General features: G+C 47.6%; 1 protein-coding gene across 6 annotated transcripts in view; it reads left to right on the top strand.

Annotated features, from left to right (window-relative positions):
- The window catches only part of LOC146274693 (partitioning defective 3 homolog), a 267,396-nt gene that overhangs the window by 160,887 nt on the left and 93,825 nt on the right, over positions 1-12,684 (top strand). For 4 of the 6 annotated variants that reach the window (XM_084702750.1, XM_084702749.1, XM_084702754.1 and 1 more), the window contains exons 16-18: positions 1,534-1,682; positions 3,601-3,645; positions 9,145-9,381. In XM_084702750.1, the coding sequence (XP_084558876.1) occupies positions 1,534-1,682; positions 3,601-3,645; positions 9,145-9,381 (431 nt within the window). The remainder of the gene's footprint in view (positions 1-1,533; positions 1,683-3,600; positions 3,646-9,144; positions 9,382-12,684) is intronic. The other 2 variants (XM_084702755.1, XM_084702751.1) reach the window with 1 other exon arrangement.

The following is a 12,684-nucleotide window of genomic DNA, read 5'->3' as shown; positions in this document are numbered from 1 at the left end:
AGAGCCTGTTGTCTCTAAGTGGGATCAGACCCAAATCGACATGTAACAGATAAACACGTCTGTTGTTTACATCTAAACATAGTAGCAGGGTGAGTCTGCTGAGCACTGAGATGGAGAAAACCTGTTACTCTGTACAGAATAACTTTTTTTATCTCTCTGTCTCTCTCTCCGTCTCTCTATCTATCTCTGTCTCTTTGTCTCTCTCCCTCTCTGCCCTGCTCACGTTCTGTCCTTTCATCTCTAATGACCCGTTTAGATCAAGACCACAAGGCTTCTCTCTCCATTTCTCTTCATTCCAGACCAGTGAATCTCGCCACTCTCTCTGTCTCTCTCTGTTTCTCCCTCTGTCTCTCTCTGTCTCTCCTTGTCTCTCTCTCTGTGTCTCTCTATGTCTCTCTCTCTGTCTGTCTATGTCACTCTCTTTCAATTCAATTCAGCTTTATTAGCATGACAGTCATTACAACCGTATTGCCAAAGTTAGAGGCACAACACCAGACAACCATTCATCAACAACAACACAAGGAACGACAGTCAGTACGGTCTGTAACATGGCAACAACAGAACAAAAAGTGCCAACATATATACCACTGTTAGCACAACTATACAGCAACAACACCAGTCACAACAGCATCAAGAACAGAAAACAACAATTTGCAAGACTCAAAGACACAAACAAATCTAAATCAAAACAACATTTTTCTCTCTCTCTCTCTCTCTCTCTCTCTCTCTCTCTCTCTCTCTCTCTCTCTCTCTCTCTCTCTCTCTCTCTCTCTCTCTCATTCTCCCTCTCTCTTTCTCTCAGCTTTTGCATGTGCCTTTGTATCAATGCAGTACTGTGTGTGTGTAAGAGTGTGTGTGTGCAAGCACACGTGTGTCATTGACAGAGAGGCACAGAGCATGTTCCCTGACAGATGGAGGTATCACTGTTCATCCGCACACCTCCCTCTCCTTCTATCCGCTCTTCAGCTGGAACACACTCACCTTAATTGCAATGTTCTCCTCAGCATGCAGATACCGGTGGGCTGCCTGGCAAGGCCAGCCCTTCCTCCTGCTCTGCTCCTCTTTTCCATTAAGATCCAGACAGAGATAAGGACATTCAAAGGGAGCAGGCTGTGGAGAGCCAGGGACCATAGCTGCTCCAGACAGGGACATATTGAGTGGTGGTGACCCCACCAGAGCATCACAGTTCTGGGCATCACACCCTCTCACCCGCCCCCCCTGTGAACTCTGTGGAGGTGGATGTGTCCTTGAACAGACAGGGACCAGTCTGTGTGTGTGTGTGTGTGTGTGTCAGACCCTGAATGTATTAATCAGATGTTCAGTGCTGGCTTTTGTTCTTCAAACCCTTGTGTATGGCTGGGTGTGAAATGAATATCAATTATGAGATTCTATTAACCGGTTCATCACCAGGTCTTACCTCTCATCAGATCACATAACCATCTCTAAGCCTGCTCTCTGTTTCTCTCCTCCACTTCCTCCTCTCCTCTTCCTCCTCTTCTTCCTCTTCTTCCTCTTCCTCCTCTCCTCCTCCAGCTCCCTCAGTCCAGACACCGACATTGACGCCTCATTTCTTCGTGAGGGCTTTGCACGCCAGAGCGTTTCAGAGAAACGCACCAAGCAGTTTGGAGACGCCAGCCAGCTGGAGATCATCCAGACCCGCAAGTCTAAGAGCATGGACATGGGTAAACTAGGATACAAACACACACACACACACCTGTACACACGCACTGTGTTAATATTACTGGCTGTCATACACACTCTTACACAAATGTGCATAAAGACATAGACACACACGTGTACAAACACACACACACACACACATCCCTCACTCTAGCCTCACCCTCTGACCCTGTGCCCAGTCGAGCGTTGGTAAAGAGGTGTGTGTGTGTGTGTGTGGTGTGTGTGTGTGTGTGTGTGTGTGTGTGTGTGGTGTGTGTGTGTGGTGAGGAACACAGTGAGGAGGCCCTAAGAGCTCCTCCCACCGGAGGTGCCTCTCGCATCACTGGGTAATCATGACAGATAAGACACATCCCGTCTCCATGGAGACGCCGGCACTGGTCGTGTCAGGCTCTCCTGGGGCCGTGTCTGGTCATTCCTGTAAACCCTAAAAGCCCCTCTCTCTCTCTCTCTCTCTCTCTCTCTCTCTCTCTCTCTCTCTCTCTCTCTCTCTCTCTCTCTCTCTCTCTCTCTCTCTCTCTCTCTCTCTCTCTCTCTCTCTCTCTCTCTCTGTCTCTGTCTCTGTCTCTCTCTCTGTCTCTCTCTCTCTCTCTCTCTCTCTCTCTCTCTCTCTGTCTCTGTCTCTCTCTCTGTCTCTCTGTCTCTGTCTCTGTCTCTCTCTCTCTCTCTCAAGCCCTCTGACGCTCTCCTTACCTCGGTCTGGAAAGAGACAAAGAGCTCAGAGCAGAGAGAGAGATGACAGAGAGAGAGATGGCAGAGAGCAGAGAGAGATTGGAGCGAGACAGCAGATAGAGAGACAGAGAGAACGAGAAGGAGCAAGAGCGAGGGGAGAGAGAGAGAGAGAGAGAGAGCAGTGTGGCAGATCAAGGAGCTCTCCACTGACATATCAGCTCTGTATCACAGGCGATCGCCGTTAATCCGATTATGTTTTCAATATCAATTAAATAGGGGAAACGATGGCGTGAGGAGAACAGAATGGACAGGAAGATAGACACTCCCATATCTGCTCAACGTAGCTCTCAGAGCAAATGCACACACTATATCACTCTATCATCAAAAAGCTTCTTAATTGTCATATAGTGCTATCAGCATCCCTCTCTCTCTCTCTCTCTCTCTCTCTCTCTCTCTCTCTCTCTCTCTCTCTCTCTAATGAGAATAAGATGATTGATTAAAGCAGTGATCACTCTTGGAAATTAGAGCGTAGAGTCTTTAATACGGCTGCTCCTCTGTGAAGGGGGTGGGGGGAGGGGGGGTGTGTGTGTGGGGGGGGGGGGGTGGTTGGACTAGGAGAATCATAGCCAGGCCAGTCTTGTCAGTGATGGGTTCGGAAACCCCGCCACAACCATCAGACACTGAAACCCCCCATCACGCCACTCCTTCTAGAACATTCCATGCCTGTGTTGTTCCCATGACTCCCTCTCCACTGCGCCAGCTTCTGGTCAGCTGGAGTTTAGAAGTGACAGCAGCAGTCTAGTTCTGGGTCAGAGTCTTTGTCACAGAAGGAGGATTCTGACCAACCCACACTCCCTCAGATACCACTTAGACATGAAGCCAGATTGAGGAGGAAAGAGGAGAAATTACTGCATTGCTGCGTCATTGGGTATCTTCTCTGGCTGGTTGATGGGGTGATTGGTTGTGCCTGGATGAGGTTCAGCGTTTTTCCTCTAACTGTCTTATCTGAAGCTATGGAATATATATGTGCCTCTCTTTCCATCTATTCTTCTGCGATGCTCTCTCTCTCATTCTCTCTTTCTTTGTCTCTCACTCACTCACTTTTTCACTCACTCACAGAATGCTCACACTAGCGTAACTGAACCTTCTCTCTCTCTCTCTCTCTCTCTCTCTCTCTCTCTCTCTCTCTCTCTCTCTGCTGATGTGGTGCGCGGGTACTAACCAATCCCACTTGTGTCTGCTTCCTAACAGTAGCAGACGAGACTAACCTCAACACCAGCACCGAGTGGATGGAAGGTAAGCACCAATCAGAGCTCAACTTACAATTCAACTTCCACGGGACTAGCCAATAACTCAACACTGGCTCAAAAAAGGCCATAAATTGTGCGATGGGATTGGGTAAGGCATTGGGCCTTGTCTGACCTTTTAATTTCTCACTCACTCTCTATGTTTATTATATATATTTTCCTCGGAACATATTGATAAGTCCATATTGAAGGGCTGATGGAGGTGATTGCAGTGTGATTGTTGTCGAGAGACATGGCAGCTGTAGCATGCCACTCCGCTTGTGGCTTTCTGAACACCCGGGATGGAAAACAACCCTGTTACTCATGAGGAGAGGGGGCCAGAAGGGAGGGAAGCAAGGAGGGGGGGAAGGAGGGAGGGAAGAGAGGAGGGAGGGAGGGAGGAGGGGGGTAAGGAGGGAGGGAGGAGCAAGTCCTTGAAATGGAGAGACCCTCATTGCCAGTTAACTTTGGAGCATGACTGCAATGAATCTGTCGTTGTCAGATGGTTGTGGGGCTCAGTCGATACATGATATCTATTCAGTGAGCATGCAGTGCTTTGGTATGGAGGGTGTTTACAGACGCGTTGACTGCAGAGCTCATGATCTGCTGTGATGTCATCTTATTGATGAGAAATCACTGTTTACCCTCCTGAATGAAATAAACGTGTTAATGTTCCTTCTTTTTTAGTGATATTTTTTACTTCCATATCTTTCCCTAAAAAAAACCCTTAAAAACAAACGACAACGAAAAACGAAACGAAAATAAATTGCAACGAAAAAGTGAGTCTTGTTCAATTAATCCAGTTTCTTAGAGACAGCGTGAGTTGAGGAGGGTTGCAGTCCGGGGGAGTAGTCGTCAGGGAGCAGTCGTCAGGGAGCAGTCGTCAGGGAGCAGTCGTCAGGGAGCAGTCATCAGGGAGCAGTCATCAGGGAGCAGTCATCAGGGAGCAGTCATCAGGGAGCAGTCATCAGGGAGCAGTCATCAGGGAGCCCCTCCTCAGTCCAGCATGACTCAGCTCATCTGACGTGCAAAACACACGAGTCACCCTCCGCGTCACGGCAACGCTGCCAAGCCCCGACCACGGTAACCGTGCCAACACGCTGATTAACGGTGACACCGTAAACGGCGACCCCAGTTGGAAGCGTCCTCTCTCCTCCACTGATGAGCCGGCCCTGCCAGGGACCCGACCTGCTCCCTGTAGCCAGGGACGGCTCATCCTCCCTGGGATACCAGGACACAGCCTCCCCCCCCAGACGCCCTGGAACTATTTTTAGTTTAATTACCCATTTAACACTTAGCTTAAGCCACCTCCTTGCTCTGAATACATTAGGTTTAATGGAGCCCCCATCCTTACACCAATCTTTGCATGTGAGCGGCGGGGGGGGGGGGGGGTATTGAGGGATGGAGGTGGGGGTCTGGTTTAGGTGGGGTAATGATTCTCCGGCCGCACCTCTCTGTAATAACCACCAGCTGATTTATTCATGGCAGTTTGCGATACCTCCTTTAGGGTTTAATGATAATCGCTCTTCTCCAATCAAGTGTCCTGGTTGCCTTTGGTTTCATCTTGTTAGGAATATATTACACATCTTTATCTTCCTTCCGCTGTTGAGATGCTGGCTGGCGGTGTGTGTGTATATGTGTGTGTGTGTGTGTATATGTGGGTGTGTGTGTGTGTGTGTATATGTGGGGGGGTGTGTGTGGGTGCTAGTAAGTGTGTGTGTTTACTCGTGGGTGTAAATCTAAGTGCTTTTTTTGTTTTATTTTTTATTTCCAATCGTCCTCTGTGTGCTTAGAGTGACTAACCTTTGTGTGTGTGTGTGTGTGTGTGTGTGTCTGCAGTGGGGAATACGCATTATTCTGTTTCTCTTCCTCAAAGGCTGGGTGAGGGGTAGAGGTGTGTGTGTCTGCGGTGTGATAGGAATCATATAATAGACTGACATATGGAGAGCTGTCAGTCAAACCGCCACTGGAGGATTCTGGGAAGTTTCAGATGAGAACAAAAACGATGGCTGGATCCAATTGGGAGCACACACACGCACACACACACACACACACACACACACACACACACACACACACACACACACACCAACTAGAAACAATAGCATCAGGAGTGTGGTGCAGCACAGTACTGGTCACTGGAGCCAGAATCATTCCCGGAGTTAAGTCCCGCTCCCTTCGCCGACATACGGGACATTCTCTGTGTTTCTCTGCCTCCACTGGGCCGTTGCGGGGGGGGGTCGGAGGTGCGAGGGGAGGGGGTGTATTCACGGTATTCATCTCTGCCCGTCCCCTTGTCTGTCCTTCACGGGCACGCTCTAGAGACATGAACCTCCATGATAGTCCTTGGGACCCAGGTGGCCTGCCACAATGACAGAGCATCTTTCACTGTCGTATAAAAGGAGCTGGGTAATCAGAGGGACGCCCTGTCAGACTAGTAAACACATGTCCTGTTTCAGGGACTGGAGGGGCCCCCAACCGCGCTGACATTTCAGACACACAGTAAAATATTTCATAGCAAAAAGGGGACACTCGCCATTGGCTTACCGCACTGTTGCTTTGTGGGATTGATTGTGTGGTAGTATTGTTAGCGTGGCCCTTCCGGAGTGGATCTGATCTATTCATGTTTTATGAATATATATCCATGGGAAAGGTCAAGGTCATGGGGACCTAGGGTTGACTAGACCACCAGTGTTGTTTTCTTTGGCTTTAACAGGCCTAAAAATGACTCACACACACAATCACACAACCACACCTGTACCTGACCAGTGTCCCAGTCATTGCCTGCCCCCCCCCCTTCCGTCCTTGTCCTGTCTAACTGACCTTCTCCTCTGAGAGTCTGTCTGAGGCAGCAGGTTCAGACAGGATGTTGCTGGCTAATCACTTCCTGCTGCAGGCTTGCTTGGTTAAGGGATCAAGAGCAGATTAGAGGAGGTTCAGCCAGGGAGCTTGTGAAACTGCTACCGCTGCTACCGCTCCTGAAAATGATGATGGCAAACCCAAACTGTATGGATTACTGCACAGGCCTGGCAAGCTGCCTTCAATGCTACCTCCCCGCTCCCCCTCACCATCCCTTCTTCTGTTAATACCCACACTAGTATTATCACCTGTAATCATTTACACCACCTTTCTCTCTCTCTCTCTCTCTCTCTTCCTCTCCCCACCCCCTCGCACCTGTGTAACACATGTCCATCAAAGGGTGGTATTCAATAAGGGCTGCTGTAACAGATTGGTAAGTGTTTTCCTTGGGTGATGGGGGTTTATTTATTCACCCTAATCTGTATTTGGCTTCAGTGTCTGTCCATCCAGAGATCCGCTGTACCAGCGCTGCAGCCATGAGACACGCTCCATTTAGACTCCTTCAAACACGTCAGGAGAGTTATTGATGACACAGTGGAGCGCGTGTTTATGAAAACTTGCGTGTGTGTGTGTGTTTATGAAAGTTTGTTTGTGTGTGTTTATGACAGCTTGTGTGTGTGTGTGTGTGTTTACGGCGATTTGAACGGACCACGCTACAGCGTCCTGTTTAGAGAGCCGTCCATGTGAGGGGCAGGGAGGGGAGAGAGGGGGGGCAGAGAGGGGAGAGAGGGGGGCAGGGAGGGGAGAGAGAGGGGGCAGAGAGAGGAAGACATGTAACACTGAGGGCAGTCAGAAGGAACCAGGCTGAATAGGCAGAATGCTCACAACTACAGAGGCCTGAGAAGACAATACTGCTGTGTGGGTCTTGCTGACTGTGTTCAGTCCCCTAGACAGCCACTAGTCAGGAATGACTGCTGAAGTGGACGTGTCATTTAATCAACAGCCAATCAGATGCCACTGACGGTTTCCTATAGCCTAGTAGTTTGGAGATTCTAATGAACAAGTCTGGACTGAGAGCATCTAAAAAAATATTTTTTTTAAAAAAAAAATCCATCTTGTTTAGTTGCCCTCAGTAACTGAGGCGGGTTGGTAAGTGAATGAGGGAGGACAGAAAATCAACACGTCCGTGTGTTTACTTCAGGTTGTCGGCTTGGAGAGGAGGAGGAGGTTGCGGGCTCTGGGGATAGCACAGACGCAGGCTGACAAAATGAAATACCAATACCGGAGTCTCGCTCCACTTCCATACCCTAAACACACCGCCGGCAGCCATCGGGAAAATAATTACCGCTGTCCGGAGCTTCGGGAGTAGCGAGATTCTGTCGAAACAGACCACCGCCCGGCAATCTACACAGAGTCGCACAGTCAGTTGTATCCATCAGACAGACAAGGCCTAACACTAACGCACTCCTAGTAAAGAATTTCTTTATCTGCCAGATAAAGATAAGCACGTAGAAATTGTTCTGCCGTACAATACCCTTTGAGTTGTGACCGTATGTCGGATTGCCGTTGCTAGGTTTGTTTAATAATCATTTGCATGTTAATTACATTTACCGCGCATAGATTGGATCCGCTAGCTACCGTATTTTAAAGAGACGGATGGAGTAGAATGTGCCATTGATTATATTGGGTTAGTGAACTGCAGTGTTGGCGCATTAACTGTTCATTTTCTGAATAAGGAGGGGGGGGGGGGGGGGGGGGTTGCTTTTTTTGTGTTGCATAGACATGTGGGGCGTTGACAGGCTTTGTGGTTAATCTCCAAATCAGACAGGTGGTAACCGGTGTCAACAGTCAAGTATTTCGTTTTTCTGTAGGCTTTTTTACACAGAAAAGCCCTCCCACTTGTTGGAACCCTGTTCCATGATGTTATCTTCCCTATCTCCCACCTGTGTCTTCACACACTCCCTCTATAACCGCTCCTTTGACTTTGAAGGGCATTTCAGATGGTTTAAAAAGTCGCCGTTGCATAACACCCGTCGGACATGAATGGCTAAGCGGCTAGATGGAACTGGTGAGCCGCCGTGTTGTAGAGAATGACGGTTGGAAGGCGTGCCAGTGCAAATGAATGGGCAGAGCTGATATGTTTAGTCTTCAAGTCGTCTCTCTTTTCTCCTCGTGTGCTTTGTACTTCTGCCTCACTCCTACCCTACCCTACCCCTGACCACCCAAGGCTCTCTTTATCCTTAACTTGAGTGTAATACTTATGCCCATACAGAACTGTAGTGTCTGACATAGGCCTACGTTTTTAGGCTGGTGCCCCTTTAAGGTTTGCCTGTCAACACACACACGCACATTCCAGGTGCATGACATCGTTTTCATGAAACTTAGTTCATAAGACAGAACAATGGAAGAACGCTGTATTACAATATTTCTTCAAAGACAGATATGCTGTTTCGTGTTTCCCCACACTCCATTGAATATCCAGCGGTGTCATTTGTTTTCCAAATTAATTTCCAGACTTGCAGTCCTCCCTCTCTTATCATGGTAAATTACTTGCCAAGTAAACAATTCGGATCATATCTTAGGAAGTTAGAAACATGTAAATGATGGATGGGTGGATAGATATGAGAAAGCTAAGCCAAGATAAGTTGGAGACCGTGGTTGTGAGGAAGTAAAACATCGTTAACGTCCTGTTTTCTTCTGCACCTCCTAGGTTCCTCCACACAGGAAGTGGGCCCGTCCCTGGGCCTCAAGAAGTCCAGCTCGCTCGAGAGCCTACAGACCGCCGTTGCCGAGGTGACGCTCAACGGGGATGTTACCGTCCACAGGCCGCGCCCACAGATCGTCAGGGGGCGTGGCTGCAACGAGAGCTTCCGCACGGCGATCGACAAATCGTACGACAAGACCAGCGGCGTCGCTGCTGAGGAGGATGATAAGGGGATGGAGACCGGTGAGTGGCTGGCGGAAGGTTCCAGAAGATACTGTGAGCAAAAAAAACAAAACTTAATCTGTCGATATCCGTGCTGAAATGTCAGTATCTGTACAGAGAATGCATTGTGAGTTCTACTTGTTCGATATACAGGTACATGGTGGGTGAAGTCTCTTCCCCCTATGGGAGGCTGGCAAACAAGAACAAGTTTTCAATCCCAATCTAGATTACATCCTCATGAATATTTACGTACCAAAGCAGTGTAGCAGACAATGTTTTTAAACTGGTCTCCAGTGCTCACAGACATTGTAAGTGCATTACTGTTTATTCCGGTAGACTATGCAATACACTTCTCTTGTACGACTGCACTTGTGTTGTTTGCCAACACTAGTGAAAATCCCTTGTGGTGTTTCTGGTGGTTGAGGGTACTGGAGTATGTCTGTTCCTCTCACTGCTTAGAGACGGTACACTACTTCTGGGTTAGGGTTGTAAAGGTTATCCACCTATAATCCACTAAAACAACATTTACATTTAGCAGAAGTTCTTATTAAGAGAGACTTACAGTAAGTACAGGGACATTCTCTCGAGGCAAGTAGGGTGAAGTGCCTTGCCCAAGGACACAACGTCATTTAGCACAGCCAGGAACCGGCAACTTTCAGATTACTAGCCTGATTCCCTAACCGCTCAGCCACCTGACTCCCACAATCCTTATTAAACGTGAGCTCCATGAAGACGGATGTGTAGGCTGCTGTTACAAACACTCTCGCTTTGCCCCTAACGAAAACACAACCAACGTTAAAGCCGTGGGGTCAGATGGCTGAGCGGTTAGGGAGTCGGGCTATGAATCAGAAGGTTGTTGGTTTGATTCCCGGCCATGCAAAATGTGTCCTTGGGCAAGGCACTTCACCCTACTTGCCTCTGAGAAAATGTCCCTGTACTTACTGTAAGTCTCTCTGGATAAGAGCGTCTGGTAAATGACTAAATGTAAAGCGATCTAGTTCCTCACGTTCCGTTGCGATGTGGAACCTACAGTATGTTGTTACTGGAAGAGTTCCCCTCAAATGTTCCTGGGGTTCTCCACTCGGCTCCCTCCTATCTGGTTTGACGGAGTGTGTCCGTGACAGGTGTTTCACGACAGAGACGTATGCCTGATGCACGTTGACACGCCTGACATTCTGAGGAGGGTAATATCCCCGCAAAACCACAAGAGTAATCGCCAGATATATTTTCTATTCTCCATTAAAGGATTCCATTAAAAATGACTGAGGGGAGATCTGGGGGACGGGGGGAATTATTTGCCTGAAATACTTTGTTCTCGTACGCTTTTGGCAAACTGCTAAATACTGCCTTATCTCCGAGAAGAAAAATGGGAGAACTGGGTTGTTTTCCCTGCCGAGGTATATTGCATTCTACCCCATGATATTCAAATAACTCTGTTTTCAATTTAGATAAAAGGCGCCAGCCTCTGCTCGTCACTGAGGTTAATAGTCAAAGTTGACAGATAAGGCGCTGCTTTTTACAACCAGACTTTTATTTACATAAAATTGGAATTGTGGCGTCACCGAGGGAAAATGTGTCCCCGCTAGATATCCCACCAGGCAGAGCAATTCCCTCGTCCCTTCCTCTGTGTTTCATGTTGGGGAGAAAAATAGAGTTCAAATCCTTTCCTTTTTATTCTGGTGAATTGAAAACAGTAAGATTGGAGTTCAGTTCCACACGCAGAATGCAGGAAGTCAGAACTTGTGAGATGTCAAGTAATAGAAAAAAAAAACTACTAGCATGTCACTCGTGATTAGTGACTCAAAGCTGTAATTTCAGTCCCTATTTGACTGACGTTGTGCTTGTCTTTTATGTATTCAGGGTTCAGCACCATCTCAGTCAACCTAAGGCAACTGACTTACCTTACCTAATTATAACAAACACACACATACAGCATCCCCAAGGAGAGCCATGATTACAATCTTTAATTTTGTTGTCAAAGACTGCATCATTGGACGGCTCAGAATTACAGGTGAAGTTCAGTTCTGAAATAAGCAGCCTTCACACTTAGAAGGATGAGAAGCCACAAAATGAGCGATCTAAGAGTGGTTATCCACCCAGACCCTGTTAGTCTTATCATATCCCAAAGAGGGAAAGTGACAAATGCTGATAAAACAAGGACACATCGGCATAATTGAATAGGTTTTGACGCAAGCGATTTGCTTTCCATTCTAGTCACACGCTTCTCCGCAACAAGAATCCATTTCAGTAATTTACTTTTCGAGACAAAAAAAAATTGCGCACGGAATGGGAGGAAACAAATCCGGCGCTCATCCTTTTGTAATGTGAACCGCGAGCCTCTTTCTATCTCAGTGTCGCTGTATTATCCGGGTTCGTATGGTTGGATACAAAAAAATCCCATCATGGTGTCCTTCTGCTTCTGCTGATAAGCCCCGTTCTTTTCTTCATCATAGACGGTTCTCGCACCGTTGCCGTGGGAGACTTCAGTAGCTAGCTAGCGTTAGCTATCTGAGGTGAATCTACCTCTCGCCACTCTGACAGACAGCTATACCACAGAGGCAAGGAAAAATGATTTAAGAACATAGACGTGTAATGAAGATCCTCGAGGCCTTTTCTGAGATTATTTAAATGTACAATTAGTACAATTAATTACAGATTAATTAAACATCTTCTTCTGTACACGTGCTTCGGTGTGATGGAATCCAACACACCAATCAACGTTGTGTCACTCACTGAAACAGTCCCGTTTGAAACAGGAGCCCAGAACAATATTAGTCTAGACTGGAGTGATTAGTCTCTATGGTTTATCCTGTATTTGTTCAAGTCTAAATCATAGCGTAACTAGTATTCTCTTGTGGGGTATTGAAAATGCAAACACTTAAAATAACTGGAGGCTTGAAAGTAATGTGAGGATTCTGCAGATTTCTCAGAGGACTGTGGTTTCTAATCTTCAAAGTAATCATTCCAGAATAATGAGGCAGAGTATTCTACTTCCTGATGTTCAAAGACACCTTTTGGGACATTGATATTACACTGATACTTCATTTGACATCGGCACCAGAAACATGCATGTCAGGGTACAACTTCAAATGGAGAATATTCATGCATCCAGTTTATCCATAATTGAATAGGAGCCATACTCTGATGACTGAAACTCTCTATCTCTCTCCCCCTTCCCCTCCCTCCCTCCCTCCCTCCCTCCCTCCCTCCCTCCCTCCCTCCCTCCCTCCCTCCCTCCCTCCCTCCCTCCCTCCCTCCCTCCCTCCCTCCCTCCCTCCCTCCCTCCCTCCCTCCCTCCCTCCCTCCCTCCCTCCCTCCCTCCCT

This window comes from Hypomesus nipponensis, chromosome 8 (genome assembly GCF_054491055.1).
Source record: "Hypomesus nipponensis isolate SF chromosome 8, ASM5449105v1, whole genome shotgun sequence".
Classification (NCBI taxonomy): Eukaryota; Metazoa; Chordata; class Actinopteri; order Osmeriformes; family Osmeridae; genus Hypomesus; species Hypomesus nipponensis.
The sequence above is the reverse complement of the archived record's forward strand: the minus strand, read 5'-3'. Positions and strand labels throughout refer to the sequence as shown.